Raw genomic sequence first — 17,275 nt, 5'->3', positions numbered from 1 at the left:
TCCTTCACCTCATGGCTATCGTTAACTCTGTCTACGGTATCTTCTCCTGGACTCCCAAAGTTCAGTTACTTCTTTGGTTTCCAATTATATTTGCGTCGCTCGTCACATACACCTGACTGTTACACTTCTTTCTGTTTACCCTTCTTCCCACGTTGTACGGTCTGCCCGGGATTCCTCCAGCATGTCGGCTTCCACACTGCATATCCGGACACTTCGCTGGGTGATCCTTGCGTTGCTTCTGTACTACAGAGTGGTGTCACGCTCCGTAAGTTCGCTTCCTAATCTAACCTCTACCTGCTCTCTGTATTTACTGTTGCCTAGCTACTACTTTGCGGCCATTACTCCCCGTTCCTAACCTTCCTCTCTCTTCTCAGACATACCGCCAGTTCCAGGGTATTCAGCTCTTTGTTTATTATCTTCCACGGAGCCCTTCGGCTTTACTAGCATCTGCGGGAGTATCTATAGGTATGTGACAGGTGTACTTATTGCTCTTGTTGATCGGTTTCTATCTTTTGCACGAATAAGTGTGATATTTAATACTCAGGAAACCTGACATTAACCATTGGCAGAAAGAACGAGGAATCCTTTTCCGGATGTACAGGAGGGAATATTTCCTTCAGTCTGTCATATCAGGCGGTAAGAGTAGTTCTAAGATTTATCCCCAATTATATCTCTCTTTTTCATAGATATCTGTAGAAATCCATATATCTACTCTTAACGCTTATTTCTGCTGGTCTCAGTAGCCCTGTGTGGTAAGGTTTCAGCTACTCCCCGTTTTGGTCATCAAGATCCAGGATCAGTCGTCTGACAGCTAGGGTAAGCCCTTTCTTCTGTGAACCACTTAATAGCCTTTCTCATTCCTCTTACTGACTTAACTCTAAATCTCATTCTGCGTATATCTATCTCAGAATCCACCTTGATAGACGCCCTCACAGAAACACCAATTGATGAACTAACATCATTCCAACTGCCCTCAGGAGTCCACAAACCCTAGCAGCTCACCACAGGGTTTTTTCCCCTTCTGGGGTTTTCCCTGGGGGCTCTACTATGTCCCAAATCTTGGAGCAGGAACGTGGAAGGGTTTCTAGGAGGAACCTCATTTATCGCCAACCCTACTAACCTCCAGCTATGCTGTCTTTACTGATGCAGCTTTGTTGTAGGAGCCAAGGACAGAACCATGATGGCAATCTCTCCCCCCTGCTTCCCTGGTTATCGATGCGGGAGAGCCCAAAGTACATCTGACACACTGTGCAGGTTTGATTAGCTTTAGTTCCTGGTCTTAGGTTTCTTACTTTCAAAGGCTCACAAAAGTAACTGTCTTTAAATGTCAAGGGTACTTCCCTCCTTGCAACCCTCTCTGGTTTCACCGTCTTTCACCTTGTATTAAAATGCGATCTTGGAACTGCTGCTTCCTCGTGTGCTTTGCCTCGCTCAGAGTGTGCTTTCGTGCTCCGCCTTTTATCCATTTGGGGAAGTGTGATGGAAGTCAGGAGCGTGTAATAATCCGTAATTACCTGACCTTGCCTGACTATTGTGTTGGGACATGTCAGGTATACGGCTCTGGTGTTAGTCAGTTGTTGCTCGCGGTGTGCTGTCTGTGAGAAAGTGTTTGTGTCAGGAAAGGGGGGTTGGGGTTGAGTCCCTAGGTATCCTACCGGGTAGGATGGGGAAAAGGTGTTACAGGGAAGGGGAATACCGCGTCGCACCCTCAGTGTCCTACTTCCACTCCCTAAAGACCCAGCATCCAGGTGATCCTCCCGCACTGGTCCACCCCAGGAACTGGATCCAAAAGCAATGGCCGTGTCCTGGCCACCTGGATGACAGATTCTCATGGAGTAGTGGGTGAGACACCTTCAGGTTTCTCACAGGGGATGCCCTCTGCTTCCATTTCATGGCTAGCAAGGGACAATAAAGCTTTAAAAAAGGACCTTGCGTTGCCAGTTCTGACCAACATTAGTGAAAGCGTACTGACTCCGTAAGGATAGAAGGGAATCTGCGGCACACACAGAAGTGTGCAGCTGAAAGGTAAGTAGGGAGGAAAAAGGGAAGCGGGTATGGGGATGCGGGCAGAGTGATCTTGGCGGTGCAGTGATTACATAGATCCCTTTTCCACCACCTCCATCTTATGCTATGACCAGCTCCTTCTCCTCTCATGTTATTACTCCCTCCTCTGGTCTATTGTCTTCACCTGTTACCACACCCTACTGCACAGTACCTCCCTCACCTTCTGATGATATCACATCTGTACCACTTTCACCCCCTGATGTCACCATGATTGGCCCACCTTCCACTCCTAAGGTTATCCCCTCCTGTGCACAGCCTTCACTTCCTGATGTTCCCACCTCTGTGCCACCTTTGCTGCCTGATGTAATATCTCCTCCTCCTGTCCCTTCTCCCTCACTTGTCAATCCCCTCCTTCCTTCTTGGTCTTACTACCAGCTCCTCATTATCCTCCTCTTCACTAAACCCAGCTCTCCAACCTCCTCAGTCCCTCCAGCCTCTGCTTTACTGAACATTGTCCAATCACTACATACCTCCAAATTCAAACCTTCTGATCCCATAACCCACAATGAGTGACTGCGAGCAGGAATTTAAATAGGGAGCCAATTCCTCCAACTGAGCTGGTCTTTGGGTGAGGGTCTACACCTATGCCATGCATTTAGGGGCAGGGTTCAGATTATTGAGTTTGCGATAATTTATCAATCGCAAGTAAACCCATGGTTGGAAAATCACAAACTTTCAACATTGTATCAAGTGTGGGTCATTCTGGAACTTTAAAGTGACTTCTCTGACCGGGTGTGATTGTAACAGTATCATGGCAAATGCTCCTACTATTATGTGAAGAAAACAGACTCTGGTTAAAGTGGAGTGTTTGAGTTCCCGCTATAGGATATTTGGTCTGCCTAGAGAGCTTCAGTCACTCTCATTTGGGAAGGGTTAATGTTTGTGCAAAGGGTAGGGTCAAGGTTTGAAGGAATGACCCGCACTAATGTATTGGAGTGCTGGAAAAGGTCATGGCTTACAGGACTGTCCCACACTGCCCCCTTTGATTGTCCCTTAACCTGTGATGGGGACCAAGTGACAGTGACCAGAGGGTCCTCCTCATACTGATTCTGGGCCCATCCTCCACTAGCTTGGGCAGCCCCTGCCTCCCGAGTCACCCTCTTGGTAGTCCCCAGAACTAGGCAGTGGACCTTGTCACACATTATAGTAGCAGATGGCAAAGTAAGAGGGGATGGAAAAGCCACTTATTCTATGAAATAAACTCCCTGGTGTAATGTAATTGAGAAAGTTAAATTTAGTGTTTAGACATCAACAAGAAGATGAGTTGAGTTTTGGGAGACACAAAGTTTAGGCTTGCAACAACTTCATTTTGTAGTATAAGACTACCCTGACGCTATTGTAAAGTAAAAGAACATTAAAGCAATTTGTACCACCTGAGCAATCAACTCATGCAACCACCACAAAGCACAATAGTGACAGATTTGCATATTTTTAGGCAGGTCAAGCTGTTTTGACTTCCTTCATTTCCACTTTTGGAATGCATTAATAGGATTTGAAAACTTAAAAAAATAGTAATCTAATTTTGAAACCATTAACCTAAGATATCTCACATTTCTTTTTAAAGGTACACTTTTACATTAATGTAATGTGAATGTGCAATATAATATAATTCTGCATACATACTTCTCTGCTAACGTCTGTTGCTCGTTGATCCCTACGTTGAAGAGTACAGGCTGAACCCTCAGGAGCATGCCACTCTGAATCTCTCTTGGTAAGGTGTCGAACAAGATGCTTGGCAGGGGAATCCGAACATTAAATCCATCCCTTCAAACAAGATAAAAAGAAGAAAAAAACAATAATCTAGAATTCCAGCTGGTTCTATTCTTTAAACACTTTTTCATTAATAGTAGCTGGATGGACCGAGCACATTTACTTAGAACATCCTCCAGTTATTTTAAATTGTCTGCCAACAGTTATATTTATACAAGTGTTGGCATACATTAGACAAATACTTCGAAGCTACTGTTTAAACTTTACAATGCACAAATCAAGATCTGGAAGAAGTGAATGAACATGGTTAACATCATACATCTTCAACATTGCCTAGATGACAATTAAAAAAACGTATTACCTGTAGCACTAACAGCCTCCACTTTATTCTAATCTAATCAATTCACCACTGTCTGAGCTATAGTCTTGTGGGCTAGGACTCAATCCATCTGAGCAAAGTTTAAAGTCAAGACAATATGATCTGAGGAAGTCATTACCTGACACCAACTACACGCACACATATATATTATATTCAGTGAAAAAATGTTGTTAAAAGGGACGTTATGGTTAAGTTGCAATAGTAAAAAACCTATGCAATTCAATGGAAATACGTTGTTAAAGGGACGTTATGGTTACAGGTAAAACCGAAAACCCCCAGAAATTTGTCAGTTATGGTGAGCTAAGCAACCATAACTCGTGCTACCACTGTGCACTGTAAGGACTGACACCCATGACATCAAAGATGAAATCACAAATGTCATTGATGACGTCACTGATGACATCACATGTCTGGCTCCCTCTTTTTTTGTTCACTGACATATCTATGCCAACTGGTTTTCTTCACTGACAGTCAGGAAGTAAGAATGCAAAAGGTACCACATTTGCAGACCTTACACTTCACATATGTTCTTACACTACTTTCCGTAGGGTTCAGGAACCTCATATGATACATATACAGAGAGGAAGAAGGCAGCATGAAATACAGCAATCATTTCTGTGCATGAAGATAATCAGTTAGGTTATGAACACTTTCTGGTTATTTTCTGGCTATTGTTTTGCTTACTTCACTTGCCCTGCATACGCTCACATTTGTATGTGTTGTGGTGTCTTTATGTTTTGTGTAGAGTAGTACAATTATGTAGTAAGTGAAGCATTCTTAGCGACTTATTACATGTTTCACAGTACACAAAACCCTGAAACAAAAGCAATCATCATTTTACTATCCAACATGGGAAGATTTTGAATATTGCACTTCTATGATGCATGCTGCAGACAATGCCTACGTTTCTACATGAGGTGGTGCATGTAATGGAAATAACTCTGTAATGCAATGGTGTTTATTGCAATGCATTGGTTAATGAACTATTTATGTCATGACAGTTCTTCCAGTGATCTCGAATAGTTTTCTGCCAACATTACAATGACAATCCCTTGTGGAGGCTTTTTGTGAGAACTGAATACACATGTGATGTCATCAGTGATGTCATCAATGACATTTGTGATGCCATCTTTGATGTCATGGGTGTTAGTCCTTGCAGTGCAAAGTGGTAGCGCGAGTTATGGTTGCTTAGCTCACCATAACTGGCCAATTGATGAGTTTTTTCGGTTTTTTACCGGTAACCATAACGTCCCTGTAACAACGTATTTCCATTGAATTGCATAGGTTTTTACCAGTGCAACTTAACCATAACGTCCCTTTAACAATGCTTTTTCAGTGAATTTCATGTTTTTACCAGGATAACTTTAGTTTGTAAAGATGTACTGTAGAACATACTGAAACTGCTGGTACCATGTTAAAGCCCACAGCAGTCGCAGACTATGCTCTGGTTGCGGACTTCGGGTGGCATCCAACCTGCGCAGGAAGACAGGGGCTTTCTTACGTAGTGGTACCATTCACCAAACCCAAGGAACATATACAAACAGCACCATGTGTATGAAGTGCAAGGGAAAATAGAGGAGGTCTGCAATCTGTGTACTTATGAAACAAACAGCACAAAGGCATAGGGAGTACACCATAACGGAATGCACCAACAAGAGAAGTGACGTCTGCCTTCAACAATCTTACCGCACTGCTACTTAAGATGTTAACGAAGAGCGAATGGGCAGAGTAAGGACTGGAAAGTAATAAGACCATAATGTCACTACAACGTAGTAAGCACTCTGAAGTTTTTCTGATAATTGCAGAGGTGGTGCAGTATACAACAGTTGAGAAGCATAACATTTCTTTTTTTATGCAGCAATGGCAAGCACCTTAGAGTGCTGGAAGAAAATTTCCCTCATGACGCAATGACTTACGATAGTAACCCCATTCGTATGCACCGCAGTCTGAAACTTAAAATATGTAATATCTATTGCTTCATGTACACCTAACAGATTTTTTTCTTTAAGACAACATATTGGAAAGGAAAGCAAAGCAGCACAAGCGGCACCTTTTCGACAACAGCATACGGGGGCAGGAAAGGAAAAAACTGTGTAAATAGCAAACTGGATAGCCTGAAAGGCAAAATGGAGGAATTGGTGAACAATTTTGCTGCCTTAAACGATGACGTACAATGACATAATATGGTCAAAACAAAATACCACTGCCCGACCTGCACATGTACCCCTTCCCCATTTCACAGCCCGCCATCCCATCAAAATCTGTGTGATAGAGATGTTACGCTGCTGACTCAATCCCTTCCTCCCCTTACGACCAACTTGTGCAAATCCATAATTCCCCACAATAAGTATCCACTTCTGCTACTCCCTCTCTTTCCTAATGGCATGTATGAATGTGTGGAAGTAAACGCTGATATGTAAGTTGTTTCTGAGTGTACATGTGCCTTTTCCTTAGGTTTTAAAATGCTGTTATGACTCACTGGCCCACAGTACTGGTGGGAATTACCGCAATCCAGGAAAAGGGAGGTATCCTTCTGACACCGCACCTGCTCGGCCTATCCACAATCATAATGGAGGCAAGTGTACCATGCCAGTACGAACCGCATGTCTGCACCTTTTGAACCACCTATAACTAGTTATGGGAGCGTACGTTTGTCCGTTGCACAAGTAAGCGCATGAGCATCGCTTCCTCTATCTCCTGGTAACACCACCCCTGTCCAGCATATGCAAAGAAACCTGTGATGAACTTTAAGTAGGTCGAGGCGCCCACCCACGTTCTACAGGTAGCTGTACACAAACATCCCACCTACTATACCCTACAAACACCAAGCGTGTCCCAAAATGGTGGGTGGACGTGTGTCGCACTATTAGTTACTGCAGAGATCCCAACGGTGTACATAGGACACCTATGCACATGCGCACAAAATATTCCGCACAAAATGCGTCCTGCGGAAAGCCGTCCCAATGGAGAACATGCGTGACATCACCATGGGTCAACAAACACGCTGCGTGTTTGCCCTTATGGCGCGGACATGATCCGGACCCTCGAACAGTGGAAACGTGCAATGTTCTGCGATCTACAAAGTGTTATTGGGAAATGGCATGCTTACAAACTCCCCACAATGTGCCATTGCACAGGTATGTATTTGGTTTAACGATGTAGGCCTCTTTGCCGGTTGCAAGGTCTCTGCAGCAGCCCCACAAAAGGTCACACCCAGACCTGCTCCACATTCTATTTTTAGCTTTTCAGAACAGAGTAGCAGCCTACATAGCTGTGAGCTGTAACTGAGTTTGGAACAATTTCTGGTATGCTACATTACCTTTGCAAGTAATGGCAACCATATCAGCCCGGCTCACTACACACTGTAATGGAGAGAAGTATTAACGCCCCTTCCTCTGAAGCAACCCCTTAGTACTGATAATCCCCACTATCCCATTCCCATGAGCAGCATGCTCACAACGGAAGTATGGGGCACGTGTGCTTCCCGAAGTACCGCAAGGGCCACGCCCTAGTAAAGCAATAACAGCCCTTCTTCCCTTTCCACTATCTTCTTTTCCAGCAACCCCTCATTCGGTACTGATATTCACACAGGCATCCACCAATCACAGTGTAACACTATCAGTTCTAAACAACATTCCTCTGTCAAGACACCACACCCAGAAATGTTATTGCGCAATCAATTAGCGTGCACAGTCCCATTTCCATGCCCACCATCCTCGAAAGCCTGGATGTGGCTTTCATGCTGTGTGCAGGCATGAGGGAATGAATTGCAACCAGGGTAGGAGAATTCGTCATCAGTGGTGGCTCTGAAAAAAGCCTTTTTTTGTAGATGCTTCTAGAGAAACACCTTTATTTTCGGTTTTTATAGGGTTTTCGGTTTTCTTCTCCTCCTCACATTCTTACAATAAACTTTTCAACGCCTCCTGTATATGGGCAAACAAAAGAGCATCACCAATGCTGGACAAAGAAATGCCATTTGCATGGAAACATACCGCATTTCGAGAATGAATGGCGTCTTGGTTTCAGAAGAACATCCCACGAGCGGACAAAAAAAAAAAGAATCACACATGCTTCTGTTGATGAGACCCCTTCCAGCCTCTGGCTGGGCACAGCATACATCAGGATAGTCCTATGCTCTTCTTGGTATTATGGCAGAGAAAACCACCTGAGCAGTGGGAAAAAGCCTCTTCACTGCCTTCATTAACCTCTTCAGTTGATGGAACACACGTGAACAAGTCATGTAACCCAAATGCATGCCGCCATAGTGCATAACGACAACGTGCAGTGTAGCAAAACTGGCCACTTCTCTGCAGAGGTCAAGAAGAACGCCAAAACTGCAGACATCGACAGAGCACCACAATGCGTCCACTCCTTCCAAACCGAAGTCGCCATCAACGTGCCTTTCCTGGGCATAATTGTGCCGATCTACCACAAAGGCATCACCCAAAATCAATGCAAAGAGTTTCTCCACATCAGCCCTCCTCACTATGCAGAGTAATCAAAAATAGTATTACCGCCCTTTCCTGTGAACCACACCCTCAGTACCTGATTGGATATTCCCCACAGTCCCATTTCCATTGGCTTGCATGGTGAGAAGCACAGACTGTGGCATGTGCGCTTCCACAAGTACTGCGAGGGCCGTGCCCCAGTAAAGCAGGACCAGTCCTCCTTCCCTTTCCACTATTTTTTGTACAGCACTACCTCATTGTGTACTGTTAAATAGTCACACACGCTTCCACCAATCACATCGAAGACGTTAGCATGCAATACTCTCAGTTCTGTACAACACTTCATATGTACCGTTATACAATCAGAGTGCAGGTGCTGTGTGATTTCGAAAGCACCTCCAGTAGAAAGTTCTGTAAAACTATCCACATTCATCCACATGGCCACCCATCTCCGCAAAGTACAGGTAGAAATATTTTCCATACACTATTTTTACAACTCTGTTATAAGTGCCTCTGAGCAGGCTATCTGCCACTGAACATCCACAACATACTTACAAGACGTACTGTTCTTTCTCCCATCACCTACCATCTAGTGCCACTGCAATGGAATATGCTTTCAACGTTTTCATTTACCCATATTAGCCATTCTAATATCCAAACAGTAACTGTCTTCTTGCCTTCAGACAATGCTACAAATTTTGTTCCGCACTTTCCCATCTCCTACAAAATTCGTAAAAATATCGCAGAAAAGCAGCATTCACTGTTTCTTAGCAACGTACATCAAGTACATACAGTGCATGCATACAAACAAGATGCATTCATTCCCCTTACCTTGCACACTTCAACCATACCTTCTGCAGGTCTCTGTACAAATAGACCTTCTGCCACAGTTTTTGCGTACACACCACGATAACAAACCTTATTGAGCAATGCGTTAGCCTCCACAGTCCCATTTCCATGCCTGCCATCCTGAAAAGGGCCAGATGTGGCACGTGTAATCCTGAAAATACCGTGGAATCCGCTGTGTTATTGTGTTAGGAAGGGGAGGGGGGAAAGAAATTTGAAACAGGGTAGGGCATTGGGTCTGTAGTGGTGGCTCTGAAAATAAATCTTTTTTTAGTTTTGTGGGTTTTTTTACGTGCTTGCAAACAACCTTTTTTTCTCTTTATATAAGTTTCTGATTGCTTTTCCTCCTTACATTTCTACCGAATTCCAGTCAACGCTTCTTGCACATTGTAAAAGAAAATGGCATTGCCAATGGCGATCAAATAAATGCCAGTTCTATGGAACCACTGCATATCTTGCGACCTCATGATCTCATAGTGGGTGGAGAACATCCCAGCAGTGCGCATACATTCACACATGCTTCTGTTTATAAGGCACCTTCTGAGCTCTGGCTGGGGACAAATTACACCGGCATGGTCCCATGCTCCTCTTGGTGTTATGCATGAGAAAACGACATTGGCAGTGGGAAAAATCTGAATCACTGCATTAAACAACTTCTTCAGGTGATGGAGAAAACGTCCGCACGACATGTAACCCAAATATAGACTTCCATAATGCACCACAACAATATTAACGGTAGCCACAGAGGCGACATATCTGCAAAGGTGAACCATCCCACAGAAACTGCATTCATAGAGACTGCCCCACAAAGCGTCCACTCCTTCCAACCCGAAATCAGCAGCAACGCCTCTTTGCACGGCACATATGTGCAGATGTTGCACAAAGGTATCACCCACGATCAGCACTGTGCGTGTCTCCATCTCCACCAACCTCACTACACAGAGTATTGGGAAAAAAATAGAACCACCCCTTCCTGTCAACCACACCCTGAGCACCTGATTGGATAATCCCCACCTTGCTCAGAATGGCAGGATGTGGCACGTGCGCTTTCCCAGCTAGAGCGAGAGGGCCGCGCCACAGTAAATCAGGGACAGTACTTCTTCCCTTTCCACTGTTCTTTTTCCAGCACTCCCTCATTGGGTACTGTGAAATATTCACACACGCATGCACCAATGACAGCCAAGACCTCTTCATCCAACACTATCATTTCTGTACAGCCCTCCATATTTACTGTTACACACTTCAAGTGCCCGTCGCGTGTGCTTCCAAAGCACCTCCAGTAGAAAGTTCTGCAAAAGAATCCACGATTTCAGCATCCAAAATCATCCAGAGCGGCACCCATCACGACTTTGGCTATGCACACAAGAATCTAGGCCTTACCCACACCCAGCACACCATAATGGAGCCATGCATGCGAACATGTGGTCATATACCACAATCCACAAACGTAACATAGCCAGCGGCACTTCTACCCAACCCCTGCACCATAACACAGCGATGCATAGAAACATGTAACAGTTAGCACAATCCATAAACATACCACAGCCTCCAGCACCCCTACCCACTTCCATTCACTAAGTATTGTGTCACTGTCAACCAAACCACAAACTCTTTACAACATTGGCCCTACTCCCACCAATCTCCACAAAGCAGAGTATCCAAGGACATAGAAGATCCACTTCAACCCTACCCTCTTCTATACTGACAGTATTCCAACACTGCACCCAGTGTCCACATTGCAGGACTTGTCACTGCACCATCTCCAGCCATAGACCGAAAACTGTAGGATGTTCTAACAATGACATCACCCATGGAACCAACAATGTACGCAGGTTAGCTCACTTCTGGTACTCTAAAATGTGCTCCACAACCATTCTCTACAGGTCACCACCCTCTGACTGATGCAGAGTCCAAACTGCATTGCTGCGGTGGGTGTGGTCAAGGCCTTGGCTCTTGGGTACATGGCCTATGGCCTACTTTTTCTAAAGTGTCAAAATGTAAGTACAGAAAATTGTGATATAACTTTGGTGTCTGGGCAATGGGCCTGGCCCGGAGCAAGGACACATATGTACTCTGATTTGCTGATTGGGGCATGCACCATGGCCAAAGCCCTAGCTTTGAATAGGAAAAATGAAGTGCTGGACTGTATCACTAGGGGTCTCACCCTAAGTTACTAGGGGAATCCAGACGTGGACCCCTTGCTCACTATTCTTAGAGAGGCACAGCTCCTCCCTACTGATGAGGTCCAACCAGACCGAAACACGTGCCTGGGAATGCTGTTGGTACTCTTGTTCAGAGGAGAATTGCCTAGCATTTCGGTGCTGGACTGCCCCAGGGCAGGACAAAGACTGATATGTTTGGGATATTTCTTCTCTGTGAAAGATAGTGAGCTAAAGACTCTGGGTAAGTCTCCCGTAACCAGGACTAATGTCTGGCAGAGGGACTCCCAGGACCCCCCTTGTTAATTTGCTGTATCACAACAAACCTGCACGAGGAGCATCAGCAAGGACCTGAAAGCATGCTTTTGCAAATATGTCCTGTGTTTTCTTTTTGAAAGTGCCAAAAAGTAATTAGAATAAATAGTGATACAACTTTGCTGCCTGTGCAGTGGGCCTGGCCATCGGCAAGGACAAATGTCTACTCTGATTTGCCTATTGGGGAATGCGGCATGGCCTAAAGTCCATGCCCCTTGGATTGTCTAGACTGGCTGCAAGCTATTAGCACTGGCCATTGGTCACATTATGAGGGTATAGCGGACACTGAACTAGGATGCAGGGTAGGTGCAATAGATCACAGGGGTAGTTTGGTGGGGCTGGGTTCATGTTCATGCTTCATGCCCTATTGAACCGTGACTTGCATTCCCAGTATGCGTTTCTGGTAACAACACACATCAGTAGGCGTTGCAAAAAATATGTTTTGTAAAGGAGGTTTACAGTTCTTTGATATATGTTAAAAGAGCAATTATGAATAACTTATATACAGTGATGTAACATCATGAAACATTTTCATTCATAAAAACTGCACTAATAACCTATGAAATTCAGTGAAGAGATTCTGGAATGCTGGCTGAACAGACAGCAGCTTAAACCAGGAGCTCCTGATTCCCTGATGTTTGATAGTCCCAGGATACAATGAAAACCAACATAAAAAAAGATTGGTACCCCGGAGAACCCTGCTTCAAAAAAACAAACAAAGCGGATACAGAAGAGACTCCCAGTGCACAAGACATGTATTTTCTACTCCTGAAGGTAGCTCAAGATGGAGGAGAGATTAAGGCCTCAAATGCTGAATTAAATGTCAAATGTTAAAGTTTGTAACCTGGAGGGAAGAGTTGGACAATTAGACAACAAATCTTCAGGCCTATAAACAGAGATCACAGTGAGTTACATAGCCTATAATGATTTAAGAAGGGAATTGGAATACATGAAAATTAAGAATTTAACTCCGGACCTGAAGTCAAGATCATAAAAACTTAGACTTATGGCCTTACCTGAAAAAACAACTAAGGAAGGGCAGTTGGGGGCCCTGGTACTCCAAGTATTGTCAGAGATTTATGGGCAAGATGTTATAAACCCAGGAGATCTGGATTATGCTTTTAGAGTCGGGAAACCCAACAGCACAAAACCAAGACAAATATTAATCGTTTTCAAGAATTTAAATGCAAAAGAAAGAATACTGAAGGCAGCTCGGGAAAGGGTTGGGTTTCTTATAATCAGGCACAGCTAGCAATTTTCCCAGATTTTTCCAAGAAGCTAGTGGAAAAAAGGAAACTGTTTACAGAAGCTAAAAGATTTGCAAAAGAAAAAGACCTAAGGAGTGTATTAGTTAAACAAGCAATTTTTAAATATATTTTCCAAAGGGTTTGAAAACTACAGACTACCCAGACGAGGCTAAAAGATGGATTACTAGCCAGGGGGTTCATAATAAGTCACAAAGGTTTTAGTTGGGTCATTTGAGATAAAAGAAAGCACATGACTGTTTGTATGAATGATTCCCAGTTGATTAAATTAAATATAGTTTAGTTTGTTTTATCCATGTGTAATTTTGCATTTACATTTCACGGGATATTGAGGGGGTTAAAAGGACACATAACATGAAAGTATTTGCTATGAAATACGTTGGGCCAAAATGGCACTGAGCAACTGCCTTGAATCATTCGTAGTTTTGATTCAAACGTGCTTTAGGATCACAATGAAACGTAAATAATGGGAAACACAGGTTGTGGTATGTTTCTTTTGGGTACATTCCTCTGATATAATGTAGCCTTGAAGTCTCTGGAGGTGCCCGTGAGCTCCGAAGGTGAGAATTCCAAAAGATTTATATAATTACTTTGGTCAGGCATAACACATGCAAGACTTACTTGGCATTGTAGTTGGATTCGAAATCATTGATGGGCTACACAAAAGCGGTCACAGCCCACTAACTATACAGGCGCTGTTCTGCCAGCAACTTCTATTTTTTTTTTGCACTCCTTTTCTGCCCGTGAACCTTTACTTCGGTTTTCGCCCCGGATTTCCTTCTGGGGCTTGCCGAAATATTATATATTGCCCGGTTTTGGAAAGATGAGGAGGCTAAGAGAGTTACTGTTTGCATTCACCAGTTTTACAGTCCTGCCTCGTACTCTTGTTGCCCAGACCGGGCCAGACCCCAATACTATTATGTGCATGAAGTGCCATTCGTTATGTACAATATTTATAAAGTATACAAGTCCTTAGTTTGATACGAGCGACTGCCCACACATAAACCTCTCAGTTATTCTCCCGAGCGGTTGAAACAGGTTTGTAGTCCCCTCACTTCCATCATATGCATTAAAGTGAGCCGGGTTGCTTCATACCAAGTGCAGGGAAGCCTTATGTTCTTATTCAAATGTGTATCCAGAAACTGATGGCAACCTTTGTAATAACACAGGCCGCATAGTCATCTTGCAGTCGCACTTTGTCCAAACGTGCCATTTGGGAGAATTAGGAATGATGTTATGGGGTAACGTCCATCCAACCATGACTCTACTCTACTTGTTGCCCCCTTTGGACAATCCGCCAAGCCCATAAATAGTGTCGTTACTTCAACAATAAGCTGCTCCTCGGGCCTGCCGCGTCGTACCTTCATTCTGTTCCGTGTAGCCCGCACCTACAGCGATTCCTATCCCATAGCTTCTGTTTCTTTTACCCTACCTGATGGGACGAGTTCATCTCTTTAATTACACACACAGAGGGGCAGACTAAATTTTACATGCACAGTACTTGCACTACCCCTGAGAGCCACGTAGCATTGCAAATGATGGTTGCACTTATGGTAATGTTTGTTTGAGAAATGCTACTCTTGGCTTTTTTGACCTGCACCTAACTATAAGAATACTGAAGGTTGTGTTGACGGCTCTGCCAGTGGATTGAAATGTATCTACATTTCTTGTATACTGTAGATAATTAATCTCTATGTTAACGCAGAATGGTGTAGGTAATGTGGGGAAGAACAAACAATGGGCTAGGACAGCAAGGCTAACCAAGTTGTACTATAAATCCGATGCCCATTGTCGGAGCAATTATGCAGACAGATTAGTTAAGGAAGTGTAATAAAAGTGAATTTACTTGGGGGTTGACATGAAAGGTGTAAAGCAGAGGAGAGATTGATATATTGCACCTTATTGCGCCATGACATTTGCCGATCTCACTAGGAAAAACGGGGCAAACAAAATGTGCTATGTTGTTTGTATGATTCATTTTTCCTGGATTTGCTTCAAATGTTACCCTCCTGCTGCATTTAATGCATACTAATTATGAGAGCCTGATCATTTTAATTGCAGCAGCAATGCCAAATGAATACATGGGTTTATAGTGGGGGTAGTTGTGGAGCAGCTTTTAAACCAAAGCACTGATTGGGTCTTTAGTTGACTGGGGGCATGATTTGAGAGGTTTGGGGTAGATCAAAGGGTAGCAGACACATTGGGCCTCATTACGAGTTCGGAGGTAACCATGCCGCTATTTGCGGCATGGCTGCCTCCAAACTCGTTCCAACTCCGGCCTGGTGAATGGAGCAATTACTGGTCCATTCCGTGGTCGGAGGGACTGGTAATTCCCCATTCACCAAGGCCATTCCCATTTGAGCCCCCATAGGGCTCAATGGGAAGGGGGAAGGCGGCAATAACGGTACCGCTAATTGCGGTTCCGTTATTGACCCCGGTATCCCTTTGCGGGTCCCGTCCTTAACTCCTGAAAAAACCAGGCGTTAGGAAAGGACCCGCAAAGGGAACTCCTAGTAGGGCGGTAAGGAATTACTGGCACCGGTGCCCTTACCGGTGCCGGTAATCCCTTACCGCCCACCTCGTAATGAGGCCCATTGAATCATTAAGGAAGGAGATTTCAGACCCGATATTACTAGTGAACATAGGGGCCAGAAAAGGAGTACAGAGGGGGTTGCAAACTCCAGATGTATTATCTCTATGATACTTTCGGCCGCAAATATATGTGAATGTAAATATATAGGACAGCCTGCATGGCCATGAAAAATAATATGGAAGCACTTGCGCAAACTAGCAGTATAGCCTTTATAGTAATGAGGCAATGCATAAGTCCCATTGGTAACCAGGTGGTTTATTTTTTTTTATTTTTTAAGGGAAAGTAATATGGCGGTGTTATGTCAGGACTGACGGGGGAGGAAAGGAGGATTAAAGGAGCCAGAATTCCTATTTCATAGAATAATATGACAGGTGACACAAAAAAAGATAATGTGGAATTGCAAATTAAAGGGGACATTAATGAGAGGATGCAGTTCGGCCACGCATAGGATATGGATACACTGTCTATGACGTCCATCCTTGAAATGGATTAGGGGAGGATACAGGACTGGAATTCTGATCCCTTGGGGGACTTTGAAGTCCAGACAGAATAGTCATAAATGGGGATTAGACCGCAGTTAAACATACATTTTTTGCTTAAGGATACAGGGAGGGAAACGCTTAAGTGGTTAAAATACATGAACTTTTGTAGTTACCGCATCTAATTTAGTGACGCTCCGAGCGGGAGTATGGTTTTTAGGTTAAGTCGATTTAATTGTAGGTATATATTTTACTTGTTCGTTTTTTAAAAATAATTGTTTCATTGTTTTGTTTTAAATTTATCGAAGATATTCTTAGGGATATGGCAGTACCAGCATATAATTACACTGAATCTTTGAGAATTGTGTCTTGGAATGTAAAGGGAATCAATAATCCCATAAAGATAAAAACAATATTTACACACTTAAAACATTTAAAAGCAGAATCGTTTTGTTACAAGAGTCACATTTGACAGATACCGAAGCAGTTAAATTGGCAAGAGGTTGGGTAGGACAGGTATTTCACTCTTCATTTTCATCAAACTCAAGAGGGGTTTAAACATTACTTAAGAAGAATTTTCCAGGCACTATTGTAGACACAAAAACAGACAAGGAAGGTTGAATGCCATCAGTAACAATACATATCCAAGACAGGGAGATGACTATATGCAATATTTATGCACCAAATATAAATAGCAGTCCATTTTTCAACTGGTTAGGTCATCACTTACTAGATACTGCTGGGAAGAACTTACTGGTGGGGGGTGATTTTAATTTAGTAGTGGACTCTATTCTGGATAGGAGTAGTCAAAATTTGAGAGATGGCCGGAAAAAGATAGAGAAGCATTAGGGTTATTAATGCAGGATTTTGGATTAACAGCTGTTTGGAGACTGCAACACCCAACAGTGAGAGAATACACCTTCCATTCAGGGGCACATAATATATATTCAAGAAAAGACAACCTGATGACATTGGGATTGGTAACTCAGAACTTTAAAAAGTGTGAGATATAAAGTA

The 17,275-nt window shown here is 43.5% G+C and overlaps 1 protein-coding gene across 16 annotated transcripts in view; it reads right to left on the bottom strand.

Annotated features, from left to right (window-relative positions):
• INPP4A (inositol polyphosphate-4-phosphatase type I A) overlaps positions 1 to 17,275 on the bottom strand; it is a 2,396,889-nt gene that overhangs the window by 349,548 nt on the left and 2,030,066 nt on the right. For all 16 annotated transcript variants that reach the window (XM_069636670.1, XM_069636669.1, XM_069636663.1 and 13 more), the window contains one exon: positions 3,688 to 3,828. In XM_069636670.1, the coding sequence (XP_069492771.1) occupies positions 3,688 to 3,828 (141 nt within the window). The remainder of the gene's footprint in view (positions 1 to 3,687; positions 3,829 to 17,275) is intronic.

The sequence above is a fragment of the Ambystoma mexicanum genome, chromosome 7p (assembly GCF_040938575.1).
Source record: "Ambystoma mexicanum isolate Mex_15411 chromosome 7p, UKY_AmexF1_1, whole genome shotgun sequence".
Lineage (NCBI taxonomy): Eukaryota > Metazoa > Chordata > Amphibia > Caudata > Ambystomatidae > Ambystoma > Ambystoma mexicanum.
This window is presented reverse-complemented; position numbering and strand designations above follow the sequence as displayed.